At 46.3% G+C, this 17987-nt stretch overlaps 1 protein-coding gene across 2 annotated transcripts in view; it reads left to right on the plus strand.

Annotated features, from left to right (window-relative positions):
- The window catches only part of gabrb3 (gamma-aminobutyric acid type A receptor subunit beta3), a 504935-nt gene that overhangs the window by 426030 nt on the left and 60918 nt on the right, over positions 1 to 17987 (plus strand). For both annotated transcript variants that reach the window (XM_078545147.1, XM_078545148.1), the window contains one exon: positions 17101 to 17183. In XM_078545147.1, coding sequence (XP_078401273.1) covers positions 17101 to 17183 — 83 coding nt within the window. The remainder of the gene's footprint in view (positions 1 to 17100; positions 17184 to 17987) is intronic.

The raw sequence follows: 17987 nt of genomic DNA on the forward strand, positions 1-17987 counted from the left end.
CTGTCAAGGCTATTAAGAGAACTGGATAATAATGTGGGTCAAGGATGCATGGTAAGGGTCAGAGAATAGACTGAATTATGTTTAAATGTTCTTCATTTTACTTAATTATATATTTCTTTTTCAAAAGAAAAGGCACAAACTATTACCTACATTAGGCTCCAGGTGCTTACCGAGAGGAGCTGAATGTTAAGATGCACTCTCCACAATCTGCCTTTTAAGTTGACTTCCTCGCTGATGTTCATCTTTTATGCATGATGTAGCTTTAATCCATGTTCGTGTATTTTTGACACAAATGTGTTTTTCTTTAATTATTTACCAATCAGAATAATAGATGATCATCTGCTGTTTTAGTCCTGTCATTCAAAGCATGAGCGATGCAATTTGTAGACTGCTTTAGATAGCTTTCTGTGACTCGTTATGGAAACTGGAATTCCCCATGTTGGTGCAATATTGAAAAAAAATGAAATAATTCTAATATCTGCAGTAGGAATTGATTTTAAAGCTCTTGCCTTGTACAGGCCAAAAGTAAAATTATGAAATATTTAAGTGCATAGATTATTTCCTTCAATCTTTATTTCATAGCTTGCAGCCCTGTTCAACCTAGGCTTTTCAACACGCCTTTGTAAATACTCTTCTTAATGCAGCCCAGGAAAGCTCTCCAGGTTGTGTTTTCTGGATTTAGGATGAGCAACACTGATGTACCAGAAACTATTCCTTGTCTTGCGGCTGAGGGAAAGGTGAAAATTAACAAAGGTTCTGGCTTCTGACTTGTTTTTCAGTGCAGACCCCTGTTGCAAGCGTGTATGGTCATTACAAGCTAACTCGCTAAGCGAGAAATCCACAGGATTAGGTGGAATGCCTGTTTTACACCCTACCCAATATTACTTAGCATTGACATCAATGGAGAATGAGGTGCGAAAATAGCTTTGCCCTGATCCCATCCCTTTCCTGCTGAGTGGGTTAGCTTAAAATTTCCTGCTCTACTCTCTGTAGGTATACATATCCAGAAAGGATTGACAAATACAAAGTAAGGCAGAGTTGTTTTGTTTTTCTGTGATGGACATTGCAGTTGAATAGCCTTTTGTTATGCACAGCCGAAACTTGTGTGTGAAAAATGTCAGCTTGTAAACAGGTTCTTAAGAGATGTTAGCGAATGTAACTGGACCAAGGCGTAAGTCGCCATCTTCAGGAGGCAAGAGGTAAGAGAGAAACACAAGTGCATCAAAGCTTTTAATGGGAAGTGGATGGAAGTTCATGAGGGAGTACTTTCTATTCAAAATAGTCCCCCTGTGATGATGTAAAAACCATGTAGTTATCAAATATTTATTACCATTTTAAAGCAAAACTTCAATCCAAAAATAGACCTCCTATTTTCACGACCATTACTATTTCCCCAGAGGTCCCTTCAGTGATGTCACTATGGGTTGGAGCCAGATAATTGTCTCCAATCATATTAAGGTGACGTGGCAACTGCAGACAGGGATAAGGCCCAAGTCAGGGAGTAAGCACTGTAGCTATGTAGGATTCCCATCCAATTACATGATTTCCGAATTCTGCTTGAGAGACACACATGGTGGTTCATTGGATGGCATAATCTGCTGTGTCTCTGCCGTCAGCACTTCTGCCAACCAATTTGAGTGTAAATATTGCCAAATTCAAGTTACTGCTTTGAAATTTCACCCGATAGTGCAGAACCATAATTTGTTGGCAAGGTGACTTTGGATTGTAGAATGCCAGGACATTGCCACAACCAAAAGGAAAGCTTCATAATGAAAATATGTATTTTTTAAATTTACTCATTCATGGGATGTCGCTGGCTTGGCCAGCATTTAATGCCCATCCTTAATTGCACTTGAGAAGGTGGTGGTGAGCTGTTGCAGGCTGAACCAAAGTGCTTCTAATTTTAGAGGACACACTTGATGTAAGAAAATGTGAGCGGACAACAATTTTTTTTAGTCATTTATGGGATGTGAGCTTCGCTGGCTGGGCCAGCATTTATCGCCCATCCCTAGTTGTCCTTGAGAAGGTGGTGGTGAGCTTCATTCTTGACCCGCTGCAGTCCATGTGGTGTAGATACACACACCATGCTGTTAGGAAGGGAGTTCCAGGATTTTGACCCAGTGACAGTGAAGGAACGCCAATATATTTCCAAGTCAGGATGGTGAGTGACTTGGAGGGGAACTTCTAGGTGGTGGTGTTCCCATCTATGTGCTGCCCTTGTCCTTCTAGGTGGTAATGGTTGTGGGTTTGGAAGGTGCTGTCAAAGGAGCCTTGGTGAATTCCTGCAGTGCATCTTGTAGATGGTACACACTGCTGCTACTGTGCGTTGGTGGTGGAGGGAGTGAAGGTTTGTGGATGTGGTGCCAATCAAGTGGGCTGCTTTGTCCTGGATGGTGTCAAGCTTCTTGAGTGTTGTAGGAGCTGCACTCATCCAGGCAAGTGGGGAGTATTCCATCACACTCCTGCCTTGTGCCTTGTGGATGATGGACAGGCCTTGGGGAGTAAGGAGGTGAGTTACTCCTCGCAGGATTTATAGCCTCTGACCTGCTCTTGTAGCCACAGTATTTATATGGCTAGTCCAGCTCAGTTTATGGTCAATGGTAACCCCCAGGATGTTGATAGTGGGGGATCAGTGATGGTAATGCCATTGAACATCAAGGGGCGATGGTTGGATTCTTTCTTGTTGGAGATGGTCATTGCCTGACACTTGTGTGGTGCCATTAATTTAACCAGGATTTTCCTGGTACTTAGCAAGAGTGAAAAACTGAGGGCAGAATTTTCCCAAATTTGCACTAAGTGCGGTAGCAGGCGGGTAAAATGATGTTTTACCCACTGGCCGCGATGGTGGGTTTTCACGCCATATCTTCCCAAACCCACCTGATTATTTATCAAGGGACTATTACTCAAGGGAAACACGATGTTTCCATGGCTGAGGGGCTCTCATTCGACCGCCTGCCTTCACCCTGCTGCCGCATCACTTTGGGCGCCATGTTTAAAGTTCAGCTACAAGCACAGCGCTCATTGCTTCCAGCTCACCACTGCTGCATGGAAGACATGGCCAGCAAAAGAAAAAAGACCGCAGCCCTTCCACTCTTCAATGACGGGTCCCTTGAGCCATTGCTGGATGCCGTGGGGACCTGCCAGGATGTCCTCTACCCCCGCTTTGGCCGCAATATGGGCAGCAGTGTGACCAATCCAGCTTGGGAGGCGGTGGTCAGTGCCAATACCCTTCAGAAGGGGACAGCCACCCAGTGCCACAAGAGAATAATGATCTTCTCTGTTCCGCCAGGGTAAGTCGTTTTTCTCAACACTCTCAACTCACATTCACAAACCCATCACACATCCACAGCATCCTCACTCACTGCCAGTGCAAGGGACATCACCATTCACTCTCACACTCACCGGCATTGTCCTCATCCCGTACACGGGACCACTTGCCACCCGCGCAGGCCAGGCACATTTATCATCTGGCCTGGCAGGCATCTTGTTTGCACTCTCTCCATCTCTGCTCATGCAGGACAAGCTGGCACACAACAAGAGAGTAAGGTCACAGACCGGAGGCGGTATGTCTGAAATCAAGCTCCTCACGGATTTTGAAAACAGAGCCATCTAGCTGGCTGGCCACGATCTGGACCAGTCCTGTGCTGACTGTGAGGTCGGCGGTACCCTACCAAGTGAAGATCCAGCAGTGCAACATCCATCAGACAACCATGCTGTGAGTGATGTGTCCTCTTTCACAGTCCACTGCCATGCATTATATCTCCCCTTGCTTTCGCAGGCACATCTGCCAAACAGCCAACAGAGTCCATGACCCAGGGCCGCCAATCAAGCCCCAAAGAAACCTCTGGAGAGGAATCAGGAGGCACCCTCCCTGAAATCCCATCACAGCGCTCACCCACACCCTATACCAGCGCAGAGACACACACCTTGGTAGGACCTAGCTTTAGAGTAGCTCCGGGATTACAACCTGGTGAGCACATCGCACTGTCTGATGCAAGCAGGTGGAGGCAGGGACTTACCAGGTGTCCGGCACTCGGAGGACAGCTGGAGGCCAGAACGTTGCTGAGTCTGAGTCAGATGACGAGCCTCTGGACTCGGTCATGTCACAGTTGCTGGAGCTGCAAAGGCAAGCTCGGGAACATCAGGAAGGGATGGCCGCTGCACTCCTCAGATTGCAAGGCACAATGGAGGAGTCCATCCGTCTTCAGGCTGAGGTGATAGCGCCGGCATGCCAACGCACCGAGGTCAACACTGGTAGGGTGGCGGCTGCCATGGAGACCTTGATCCAGGACTTTGCTCCTGCACTGCTGCGTAGGCTCAACTCCATTGCTGATGTCATAGTTGGCCTCCAACAGTGTGTACGCGAGAGGGGTGCCGGGCAGTTCGATCTCACTCCAGCTACCCCTGTTCCTCAAGGAGTCAGCCTGGGGCCCGTGGGCACTCATGGGGAGGAGGATCAGCAGGTGCACACTCTGGGCCCATCCATCCAGGTGACTCTGAGAGTGTCCGGCCAATCCGACTCCCTTCTTCCTGTGACCTCAGTAGCTCCAGCTTCACAGGCCAGAGTGCCACTACCACACAGCATGACCCCAAAAGCAGGCCGGGGCCCTCCAAGTCTTTGCCCTCCAGAGGACGCCTGCCAAAGTCATCACAGACAGGGCATTGTAGTCAGCAGGCTGCATCTACCTCCACTGTGGATGTCAGGGGAGCAACAAGACGTAGCGGCAGGGTTAGGAAGGTTAAGGAGAATTAGTTGCACAGCCTGGGCACAAGTGTTAATCACTTGTAAATACTGTTCACTATTGACAATAAACTCCCAAGGATATCTCCATGCCTATGGCTCCTTGTTCTGATGGGCAGTGTTCTTGTCATTCAGATGTGAAACCTTTCTGCACAAGATGAAGGCAGGTGGCCCAGTCCAGGGCCTCTTCCCTGTGCAGTGTGTAACCTTCAGGCCAAAGTGATGGTCCAGCTTTACACTCCCTGGAAACATTACTGATGCCTGCACCTCGGCTGTGCCTTGTCATTGCTGCCAGAATGTAGTGGGCAGGCGCCACAGAGTTCTCTCATTCTCTCGATGTGCTCTCTGCACCTTTAAGGAGGGGTTGGCCCCCATCTCTTCAGCATCTGTGGACCACTGATGCTATGCTCCTGAAGGGCTCAGGTGCTGAAGGCGAACAAAGCATCAGGTGTTTCTAAAGTTTCATGGCTGCCTCTCTATGATATGTTCCTGATCACGGAGCGCAAGCAATCTGCCCTCGGTCAGACAGGAGTCAGGCATTCTCAGAGGCTATGTGAAGATTCATGGAGTGTCCTCACTGCATGTCGTCATCATCCTCAGGCAATCGAGGGACTATTAGGGCCTCCGCTGCATCTCCTTGACAGGAGCATTATCACAGAGGGTATTTGCGCTGCCATAAGCAAGACTGGAGTCAAACGTTCACAAATGTTATTTGAGGAACTATGGGGAAACCTGGCTACATGTCGTCATCATCCTCCACAAATCTAGCAGCTATGAAGGCCTCCCGAGGGCACTGCCTCATCTAGCCAGTGTGAGGACCTCATCCCTGTCATTGTCGCCTCCGAGGACCTCCTCGCCCTCATCCCCATCGGCGTCTTCCTCATTGGAGAAGTGCAGCTCCTCCATCTCCTCCTCAGCCAGCCCATCTCCCCATTGGAGTGCCAGGTTGTAAAGGGCGTAGCAGACAATGACGATACGTGACACCCTCTGTGAACTGTATTGCAGGGCTCCACCAGACCAGTCCAAGCACTGGAACCTCATTTTCAGTATCCAGATGGTTTGCTGCACCAATTTGCGAGCTGTTGCATGAGCCTCATTACACCATCGCTCTGCTGCAGTCTGAGGCCGCCGCATGGGCGTCATCAACCACTGTCTCCTTGTCCCTGAGCAACCATCCCTGCAGTTTCTGTGGACCCTGGAAGACTCCAGGGATCTGTGACCGACTGAGAATGTAGGCGTCGTGCACACTCCCTTGAAAACCGTGTGCACACCTGCAGGTTGCGTTTCTGGTGATCGCAAACCAGTTGCACGTTCACTACGTGTAGCGACAGAGACCTGAATGCCACATGGGTGCAGTCAATCGCACCCTGCACCTGTGGGAATCCCAAGATCAGGGCGAATCCAATGGCCCTTGCATCCTGGCTGTCCCGGTCCCGGGAGAAATGCACAAAGTTGTGTGCCATGGAGAAGATGGCAGCCGTGACCTCATGGATGCATTTGTGGGTGGCGGATTGTGAAATCCCACAGAGGTCACCTGTGGAGCCCTGAAAGGAGCCACTGGCATAGAAATTGAGCACCACGGTCACTTTCACAATCACTGACAGTGGATGTCCTCCATGTTCCCTTGGCGGCAAGTCCTGCAGTAAGGGGCAGATGTGAGTGACCAGATCCCTTGACATGCACAGTTGTCAGCAACACTGGTTCTCAGTCTCCGCAGGAATGACAGGCAGTGCTTATAGACCCTGGGTGTCGCTAGGCGCCGACCAGCCACGGTTTGCTGTCGCTACTGTGCAGCATGTGCTGGACAGCCCCTTCTTCCTGAGGTTGCTGTTCCTGCTTTTGTGTGGCCAGGAGCCTCAGTCGCTCTCTCCTCAGTCTGCTCCACTCTCTGTAGGCCATCAGGCATATAACTAGGTCACCAGGATCCATCCTCCTGATGTGGTCCTCCTGCAGCATGAAAGAGAGAGCGAGAGAAGTAGTTATCATGGCTGTACTTAGCACCTTTCCTGGCCCCGTGTGACTGCCCCTTAATGCTTCCCAGAGAGTGCTGGTCACCCCAAGGATGGCCACTGATGAGTGCGCTGCCTGGCTGCCCGGTCAGCCTGCGACATGAGGGAGACACCTCCTGACCGGTGCTGAGATTGCAACTGACTGTGAGCATCTCCAGCAGTGACTGCTATATGGCCAGCGTTGGTGAGGAGATTGTACAACGTGTGCAGCCCAACTGCTCCACGGTCCAGTAAAGCAGTCATGGACTCGCAGTCTGTGCCCAGCGGGGGGGAGGTAAGGTCTGGAGGTCGTGGTGGCACTTTGGTGCCTTCGCGTTGCTTGTGTGGGCGGGCAGTCTAGGAGCCCAACCCCAATCATATCACTGTGGCTGCGCCTGAACTGTCTCAGTTGCAGAGGAATGGTCAGTTTATACAGGTGTCCCTACTGCGTGGCCACTTCCCTTGCCTACCCTGCCCCCCACCTCAATTCCTCAATTTCTTGTGCCCAGGATTCAACACCAGGGCAGCAGCTGCCACCACCCCAGACATCCACCCCCCCCGACAACAGTGGCAGAGCAGCACTTCACCCTGGCACCCCCCGGTGCCCCTGAAGCCTGCAAAGCAACAGCTGAACCTAGCGAGCTCTGCAGAATGATGCTGTTCACTCACCTCCAGTTCCCCCAAAGTTCCACCAAGTGCAAGTCGCCTGTGTGCTGTTGCGAAATAGGTCCGACGTGCTTTCCCGCCGATGTGGACAGACGATCCAGCGAGGGTCCAAGAGCCTGGCGGGATGGCCTTTTAATGAGATGCTGATGTATTACAGTGAGCTTCCCGATGACCGTCGGCGGGAAACGCGACTATCGTGACCTGCCTTCCCGCCATCATGAAACTGATCGCACCATATTACCCGCGCACGCCACCCATCACTCCTGCTGCCAGCGGGCACGGAAAATTCCACCCTCAGTGTTACTTGGATTCAGCTACAACTTGTTGACAGCATAGCCAAACCTCAGGAGGCGAAAATGATGTTTACACTGCTGTTTCTTATTTATCCTTCCCAGTCTTTTGGCTATTGCTCCCGACAACTGATTCTCTAGCCATAAAATCAAGGGAAAGAGAAGCTGCAGATTTCTCCATAATTATCTTTAACTGTATTAAGGAAGCATGGTGGGAGGGAGGCACATGCAACTATAATTACCATTTGGATTCTATCTATTTTCCCTTACCCTTCAAATGAAAAGCCCCTTCTACCTGAAAGACTGGACAACAACACCCATGAAAGGCTGCCTTGTCCAGCAACTCAACCTCTGTGAATGTTTTGAGGAGGTAACAGAGAATGTAGACAATGGTAATGTAGTAGATGTAATTTATCTGTATTTTCAAAAGGTCTTTGATAACATGCCCATAATAGACTAATGAATAAGGTCAAAGAATGTGGAGTCAGAGGACAGGTGGCAGAATGAATTGCTAGACAGAAAGCAGAGAGTGCGAATAAAGGGTAATTATTCATAGTTGCAGAAGCTGAGAAGTGGTGTTCCATGAGGATCCATGCTGGGATCACTGCTGCTCACAATTTACATTAACAATTTGGACTTCTAAATTTGTGGAGGAGACCAATTTGGCGGTGGGGGCGGGTGGTAGTCTATACTGAGGAGGACTGAATCAAATTACAGGAGGACAGTAATAAATTGCAGAATGGGCAAATAATGGGCAAATGAAATTCAACACAGATAAATGTGAGGTCATCGTCAGCGGTCCCTTGATTCAAGAAAGACATCTACTTTGGATCTTCATGTGGCTGAACACGCCAGTTTTCTACTTGCATTCTTTCGGGCACATGGGGCAGGCATCCCACAAAGTAGCGTTACCCGAAGTGCAGGATTTTCCTCCTTTTCTTTCAGTCTTTGCCACTACTGTGCCTCATCATTAAGGTGCCGGGACTCAAAGGCGTGATGCAGCTTGATGGACAAGTTGTCGCCATTCTGCTGCTCACAGTCTTTAAGGTCAATGCTGCCACGCTTCAAGAAGAGATTTGTTTGACAACAAATGTGAGATAGTACACTTTGGTAGGAAAAATAGGGAGATTACTTATTACTTGGAAGGTGCAAGTCTAGATGGAGTAGAGGAACAAAGGAATCTCAGAGTACAAATCTGTCAACCACTATAAGTTGACCACAAGTTAACAAGGCCATAAAATCGTAAACCAGGCACTGGGTTTTGGTTCCAGGCGGATAGAATTGGAAAGTAGGCAAGTTATGCTAAACCTGTATCGAACGTTGATTAACCCACACTTAGGGCAGAATTTTTAGCTCGGCGTGCGGGTGCGTGTCTGACCTGATCGGACGCGAAATCACGTGAGTTGATGTCAGGCGAGCATCCCGATGTCATCCCGCGCTCACGTAATGTTTTGGTCGGTGGATGCATGCAAAAGTCGGAAGCACGCTGTCGACAATTAAGAGGCCTATTAAGGTCATTAACGGCCCAATTGCCTTTAACTTTATGTTGCCCGTCCAACCTTACGGTTGGCAGGCAGGCGAATTGGCCAGGCAGCCTTTACATTTTTCATGAAACCTCATCCAAGGACGGGATGAGGTTTCAGTGATGAAATAAAATACAAATCTATGGACAGCATTTTTATCATGTATTTGTTCAGGTGACTGACTGTGATACTTGCACATTTTTTTCCTGATTTTAAAAACTTGATTTAATGCCTTTCAGGCCTTTAGCTCCCTGAGGCAGCTCTCTGCCTTCAGGGAGCTTTCTGTCAGCGCTCGCCCATGCCCGTACTGACGTCAGAGCCCACCTTCCTCCTGCCCCCACCCCAGCAGCGCTGATCTTCTCAGCGCGTGTTTCACACTGGCTGGCCATTAATTAGCCAGCCAGCGTGAAATTGCAAACGGGAGCCGAATACGGTCGGTGGTCCGTTCCCTAGACAATCCCACAACCGCTGATTGTGCCTGCCCGCCGATCTAAAAATTCTGCCCTTAGCGTACTGTGTGCAGTTCTGGTCACCGTATTATAAAATGGATATGGAGGCACTGGAGGGGTGCAGAGAAGATTTGCAAGGATAATAACAGAAATCCATCAGGAAAGGATTAACAGACTGGGTCTCTTCTCTCTTGAAAAAAGAAGGCTGAGGTGCGACAGACTCCTTTAAAATTATGAAAGGTTTTGATAGAGTGGATACAGAATGTTTCTTCTTGTGGGGGAGAGGATAACTAGGAGCCATCAATATAAGATAGTTCAACAGAACTAAGTAAAAATAGTTCTATTTTTACTTAGTTCTGTTGAAGAGTCATACGGACTCGAAACGTTAACTGTGTTCCTCGCCGCAGATGCTGCCAGACCTACTGAGTTTTTCCAGATATTTTTGTTTTTGTTTTGGACTTCCAGCATCCGCAGTTTTTTGCTTTTATCTTAATATAAGATAGTTACCAAGAAATCCAATAGGGAACTCAGAAGAAACTTTTATACCCAAAGCGGTAAGAATGTGGAGCTCACTACCACAAGAATTGGCTGACGTGAGTTGTATAGTTTCACCAAAGGGGAAACTAGACAAGCATATGAGGCAGAGGGGCATAAATGGTTATGACAGTAGATTTAGACAAGAAAAGATTGGAGAAGACTCAGGTGGGGCATATATACCACATTGACTGATTGAGCTGAGGGGCCTGTTTATCTTCCATACATCCTATGTTATTCTAAGCAAAACCATAGTCTTTCAGCCCTATCCGTCATCTTCAAGTACAATTGGCAGAAAGGAATCACAATTGGCTATTGTAACCATTCGGTAGAGAGTTCAAGTGGCTTGTACACACCATCTGAGCCGCACAATTCTATTGCTGCTTCTAACAGCCTTCTTCGCAACTATTAATTATTCTTGTTGGCATTTGTCAAGGATGCCAAATTCAGAGCTCCACTGCATTAGGCCCTCCAAAATTTTATGAAGTTGGGATAAATTTTTCATGGGCTCATTTCCATAAGTGCCATTATTTTATTGCTTTATGCACTGTATACAACCTCAAGTGCCAGAAATTGTGGTTGTCCTTCAAAAGAAAGCAAATCCTGCCCCTTTCTGAATTCAAGTTTGTATTCTGTCTGAGGAAACTGCTAAGAGATGCTGCCCCACAAGGCAGTTGTGTGTCTCCAATAAATCCATTCTTTGACTTTTTTTATTGCCTCCCACAAAAGCTACAAAAACTACAAGTTGGACCCTGAGCATATATTAGCTCATCTTTAATTTGGAACTTATTGATCCATGTACCTGTTTTCTATAGGAAAGGAAATTTTGGGGGAGGCGATGGCGTGGTGTGGTGGTATTGTCACTGCACTAGTAATCCAGGTGAATGCCCTGGTGACCTGGGTTCAAATCCCACCACGGCAAATGATGAATTCAATAAAAATCTGGGATTAAAAGTCCAATGATGACCATGAAACCATTGTTGATTGTTGTAAGAAGCCATCTGGTTCACTAATGTCCTTTAGGGAAGGAAGTCTGCTGTCCTTACCTGGTCTGCTACATGTGACTCCTGAACAAGGGAAATTGGGGATGGGCAATAAATGCTGGCCTGGCCAGCGAAGCCCACATCCTATGAATGAATAATGAACTGCAGCATTGCATTGTGAGCAAATGCTGTCGGTTTATCATGAGTAGCAAACTATTGGCCCAACCAAGAATGGAGGGTAACCAAGGGGCTAATAAGAGTGAGGATTTAAGGAAATTAATATCACACAGAAAAATTATGGGTGAAACTTAAGGGATTAAAAGCTGACAAATCCTTAGGATGTGATGGCTACACCCTAGGGTTCAAAAAGTAACTCTGCTATTCAAGTAAGGAGGGAAAGAGAAAATGCCAGCATTTATTGTCCATCCATAACTGTCCTTGAGAAGGTGGTGGTGAGCTTCCTTCATAAACCGTTGCAGTCCATGTGGTGTAGGTACACCCACAGTGCTGTTAGGGAGGGAGTTCCAGGAATTTGACCCAGGGACAGTGTAGAAATGCCAATATACTTCCAAGTCAGGATGGTGAGTGGCTTGGAGGGGAACTTGCAGGTGGTGGTGATCTCATGTGTCTACCACCCTTGTCCTTTTAGATGGTAGTGGTTGTGGTTTTGGAAGGTGCTGTCTAAGGAGGCTTGGTGGGTTCCTGCAGTGCATCTTGTAGATGGTACACACTGCTGCCACTGTGCGTTGGTGCTGGAGGGAGTGAATGTTTGTGGATGGGGCATCAATCAAGCGGGCTGCTTTGTCCTGGATGGTGTCAAGCTTCTTGTTCCTGGAGCTGCATTCATCCAGGTAAGTGGAGAGTATTCCATTACACTCCTGACTTGTGCCTTATAGACGGTGGACAGGCTTTGGGGAGTCAGGAAGTGATTACTCACCACAGGATTCCTAGCCTCTGACTTGCTCTTGTAGCCACAGTATTTATATGGCTAGTCCAGTTCAGTTTCTGGTCAATGGTAACCACCCCAGGATATTGATAGCGGGGGACTCAGCAATGGTAATGCCATTGAATGCCAAGGGGTGATGGTTAGATTTTCTCTTGTTGGAGATGGTCATTGCCTGGCACTTGTGTGATGCAAATGTTAATTGCCTCTTGTCAGCCCAAGGCTGGATGTTGTCCAGATCTTGCTGCATTTGGGCATGGATTGCTTCAGTATCTGGGGAGTCGTGAATGCTGCTGAACATTGTGCAATCATCAACGAACATCCCGCTTCTGACCTTATGATGGAGGAAGGTCATTGATGAAGCATTGATGGTCATGACATCAGTCATTAGGAAAATGCTGGAATCTATTATTAAGGAAGTCTTAAAATGCACTTAGAAAATCATAGAATAATGAGACATGGTTTTATAATTGGGAAATAGTTTTCCCAAATTTATTAGAGATTTTTTGCAAAGTGAAAATATAACTAATAGGGTAGATAAAAGGCATCTGATAAGGTGCCACGCTAATATGCCAAGATAAGGACTCATGGAGTTGGGGGTAATATGTTTGCATGGTTAGAGGATTAGTAAATGAACAGGAAGCAGAGAGTAAGGATAAATAGGGCATTTTCAGGTTGGCAAGTTGTAACTAGTGGAGTCCTGCAAGCATCATTATTGGGGCCTCAGCTATTTGCAAACGTTTTAATAAATTAGACAAAGAGAGCTAAAGTAACGTATTCAAGTTTGTTGACGAATATTTTTAAAAGGTGTGAAACTTGCAAATGTTGTTGTTCAGAGAGACTTGGTGGTACTCGAAAGGAACACAGAAAGTTAGCATGCAGGTACAGCAAGCAATTAGGAAGGCTAATGGGATGTTATCCGTTATTGCAAGGGGATTGGAGTTCAAGAATAAGGAAGTTTTGCTACAATTGTAGAGGCTTTGATGAGTGAACACCTGGATAAATGTGCACTGTTTTGATCTGCATATCTAAGAAAGTAAAAATTTGAAGTACAGTAAAGGTTCACTACATTGGCTCCTGGGATGAGAGGGTTATCCCGTGATGAGAGGCTGAAGGGGGTCTAAAATGGTATACAGCCCCTGGTTTGTACAAATGGGCAGGACTAATGTCTGTTTTTAGGAGTGTCAGATGGATTCCTATGGAGGAGTCATAACCAATAAAGTGGATGGCACACTTCCATTGTGCAGTGAGTGCCACTTGCCATATTGTACTGGTAAGGTGCCTGTTTTACCCCTGTAATACCGGTGCAGTGCAGCCCAATTTCTAGGCCTATGGCTGCTTGCTATAAATGGGTGATGTTTCTTAGTCAGATCCTTATTCCGTAATTGAGTACAAACTCCTTTTGTGCATATAGCCTGCGTTGCTGCCATGAAGTGTTCTGCGATTGGGAGTGAATTTACCTCCCAGTGCAAGTTGTGGAGCTGTCCAGATGATGTCTCCTTTCCACAGGTGAAGAGACAAAGATTTTGCCCTTTCCACACACACCATTTATCTCCTTCTTGACACAGGGCTGTGGGCTACCTGGTGTGGTAGATGTGTCCTTCAGTGGATTGGAGGCATGACAGCTTCATCCTCTTGTAATCATCCCTTCAATGGGAGGAGCCACCTTCTTGCCTTCTATTGTGGGTGATACAGCTCAATGACAGAAGGGGAGCAATGAAAACAAGTTGGAATGGACATATACACATAGGTATAGAGGGATGTATGAGTACACATCTAAGAGTAGTGACAGTGTTCAGGTCAAACACCTTGGCTGCCCCTGAACCTGCCTTTGTTGACCCCTCAAGAAGTCCTCTTCCTGATCTAAATCATGCCGCCTGTTGAGAATTGACAAAGGCATTTCCACCCTCACCCTTCTGTATGCTTTTGTTTCAACAGTAACAGCCACCAAGAATAATGCAGAAACACATTAAGGAGGTTGTGGGGGAGGGCCGGGATGTATGGTGTTGGTGATGGAATCAAGGAATGCTTAAAAGTTGGACTATCCAGCAATATTAATTTATATTGGAGCAAATTACATTTTAAAGGCAGAAGAAGACACTAAAACTATAATTTCCCTTTAAGGAGATGAAGACCCAGGACGTGCCCAATCTTTACGTACAATGTGCGCAGTGTGGAAGGAGTCTTTGCCTTAAGTAGAAAAACTCAATGTTGGCTTCTTAGGGTGGGATTTTCCAGTCCTCCCCGTGGCGGGCATCGTTGTGGGCAGGACGGGAAAATTTGGAGAGCAGCCAAAAGTCAACCGACTTCAAGCCGCTCTCCAAATTTTCCTGTCCCGCTCATGATGATGCCTGCTGCTGGTGGGACTGGAAAATCCCAGCCTTAATCAGTTGGTGCTGGAAAATTAACTTGAGCCAAATTGGGCATGCAACCTTATTTTCCAACTTGTGACTGCCACAAACAATGTTCTGCCCCCAGGATTGGAGCCTCAGAAAGTGCAGACTTAACTGTGTTTGGCTTTTCTGCTGAGGATAGTCCTGGATCCCACCATGAGATAGAACAAAGAGCTGCTGTTTAAAAGTGGTTTGTCCTTTTTGAAATGGACAACTTAACTGCATTTGCTCTAACTGGGAAATTTGAAACAAAGGAAACTTGCTTCAGAAGGCTGTGTTGCTCATGTTCACTGGATTATTCACCACCTTGTAGCTATTGCTGTTAAACATGAGTGAATCATATCAGCTTTGTTGCTCTTAATGGGTTCTTATGCTAGAAACAGTCTATTTATCCACTAACCGCAACTGACAATAAAACCACAAAGAGGGTTCATGAAAGCAATGAAGGTGAAGTTGAGTGTTTTAAAGAAATTCCCTACTCCTATGCCTGGCTAAACAATATAGTTGTGGATTTAAAGTTACATATATCATAATCTGTTGAATACAGACACAGGATTCATCTGACGTTTATCCAACTTGGTGAATCATTTGGAGATTATAGTGACTCAGGGTCACTGTGATCTCTAAATGAATCACCAAATTGGTAGGCAACCAAATTTGGTATCTCAAATCTGTTTAATTTGTTAAACGAAAAAGCAATCGGTGTGATGCCTGGTGGATACCAATGTAGGAAAACGTGTTTAAAATTCTTCTTGTTGTCATTTTGAGGGAGCTGTTAACATGATTAAAACACACTCCTGTGCTAAAATGGGGAATTTCAAACAACAGTTTCGCACACCTTAACTTCAAGGCTAATGACATCAACATTGGTTCATTTTAAAGGTTATAGTTTTTTTCAGAATTGAGAAACTGGAGCAAAGAACCAATGAGAAAATGTGCGAAATCAATAGTAGTGCTTAGGTTATACTAAACGTGGTTGGTTAAAACCTGTAGAAAGTCAGTAAGACTGAGGGAGGTAAGAAGATCTAGAGCTCTTTGAGTTCCTAACAACAGGAGTTAGAGTAGATGCTGGTGCAGAAAGCCTCATATCCTAACTTGACCAAGTTCCATTTACCCATGACTCCAGTGCTCACTGACCTATATTGGCTCCTGGTCAAGCAACGCCTCAATTTTAAAATTCTCTTCCTTGGTTTTCAAGTCCCTCCATGTCCTTGCCCCACCATATCTCTGTTGCCAACACCAGCCCTTCAAACCTCCAACAATGTGTAAGGTTATTCGCCACGGTAGTAAGAACACAAAAGCCAAATATATTTCAAGCTATAAAAATTTGTAAATGTTGATGGTCAGAGAGACTTGGGTGTGCTCATACAAGGAACACAGAAAGTTAGCATACATGTACAATGTGTAATTTGTAAGCATACGTGTACAATATGCAATTAGTAAGGCAAATTTCATAAAAGCAAAAAACTGCGGATGCTGGAAATCCAAAGCAAATTGCATATTGTCCTTTGTTGCAAGACAGTTGGAGTACAAGAATAAAGAGGCCTTACTATACTGTACCAAAATTTGGTGAGACCACATTTGAGGAATCGTGTGCAGTCCATATTTAAGGAAGGGAGAACTTGCTTTGGAGTCAGTACAGTGAAGGTTTACTAGATTGGTTCTTGGGAGGATTGACCTATGATGAGAGGCTGAGTAAATTGGGCCTGTACTCTCTGGGGTTTGGAAGAATGAGAGGGGATCCCATTAAAACATTTAAGATTTTGAAGGGGCTTCACAAGATAGACACTTAGAGGTTGTTTCCCCTAGCTGGAGAATCTAAAACAAGGGAGCACAGTCTCAGCACAAGGGGCTAATCGTATAGGACTGAGAAATTTTTTCACTCAAAGGGTTGTGAATGGTCAGAATCGTCTGGCCCAGAGGTTTGTGGATGCTCCATCGTTGAGTATATTTAAGGCTGAGATAGACATGTTTCTTGTCTCTCTTGGAATCGAGAGATATGGGGAGCAGGCAGGAAAGATGAGGCAGAAGACCAGCCATCATCATAAGCTCGAGCGGCTCTAGGGTCTTCTTCTGCACCTATTCCTTATGTTCTTTAGCTCTTACGTTATCTGCATTCTGTCAATTCTGGGCAGTTGTGATTCACCGATTTTAAACGCTGTACTATTAGCGACCGAGTCTTCACCTGTCTAGACCCTAAGTTCTGGAATCTCCCCCTTTTATCTCTCCACCTCTCTAGCTCTCTCTCCTCTTTTAAGACACTCCTTAAAACCTACTTCTTGGATCAAGCTTTTGGTCATCCTCCTACATATCACTTTATATGACTCGGTTTCGCACTTTTGTTTGCTCCCATGAAGCGCTTAGGGACGTTTTAATCTGCTAAAGGCACTATTTAAACGCAGGTGAGAATGCAGGGAGGCGGAAGGGCATGTTGGAGCATACTGGAAGCTCAGTGAGGAGCAAAGCTCAAAGAAGCAATGACCAGAATTCAGAGGAATTAATACCCTGCCTTGTTAACAGACACATGCACAGTGATTGGGAATAAAAAGCAGCTACTATGGTGACCTTTTCTTTCTTTGTTTTGATGCAGAATCACAACAACAGCTGCATGTATGATGGATCTGCGGAGGTACCCATTGGATGAACAAAACTGCACGCTGGAAATAGAAAGCTGTGAGTACTCTCAGGAGAAACTGGCCCTGCGGCTAAAAATCCTCAACCACTAGCATTAGTCTTATCAAGCATTCAACCCTATCCCCTTCCCCGTCTCCAACCCCCAGAAAATAGATCTGTTACAATTCATCATGTAATTTTACATTTTAAATAGGTAGAGGCTAGATTGTGCTTTTTTACATATTATTTCTTTCTTTATGTTTTGGCGTGTGTGTCTCCACATGGGAAAATTGCAGCTGGGAGTCAGAAAGCATTAAATGCTTCATCATTTCGGTTTGATTAGGCAGCAGTCTGATGCTTATCTACAACATGGGACGAATAATGCTTAAATTTTAATCAGATTCAGCCTGAATGAAGCAAACACTGGGATGCAATTTGTTCTCTGTGTGCTTTATTACGCATGACTTCACATGCTGTTGGACCCCCTGGGCTTGTGCAGAGACCGACTTCATAATCAGGACTGTTAAGCCCAGTACAAGCAGTTTGTCGAGATAGTGGGTCATTTAGTCCACTGTTCAGCCCAGGACGTTACATATGCTGTAACATATGTGTGCACAAACAATAGAGGAAGCTTAAACTGAAGGGTGGACGGGCAGGGGTGGGGGTTGGGGGGATGGACTCCTGCCTGATGCCTACCCATACGCCTTCGCACCGCAGTTATACCAGCATTGGGGAGTGGGGCATTTGGCTGCCCACCCACCAGTGGGTTGACTGAGGCTCTTAAGTGGACAATTAATTTCCACTTAAGGGCCTCATCTTGCCACTGCCAGGATTTAACCAGCAACAGAAGAGGCCCACGCCAAC

The sequence above is a fragment of the Cetorhinus maximus genome, chromosome 7 (genome assembly GCF_964194155.1).
Source record: "Cetorhinus maximus chromosome 7, sCetMax3.hap1.1, whole genome shotgun sequence".
Classification (NCBI taxonomy): domain Eukaryota; kingdom Metazoa; phylum Chordata; class Chondrichthyes; order Lamniformes; family Cetorhinidae; genus Cetorhinus; species Cetorhinus maximus.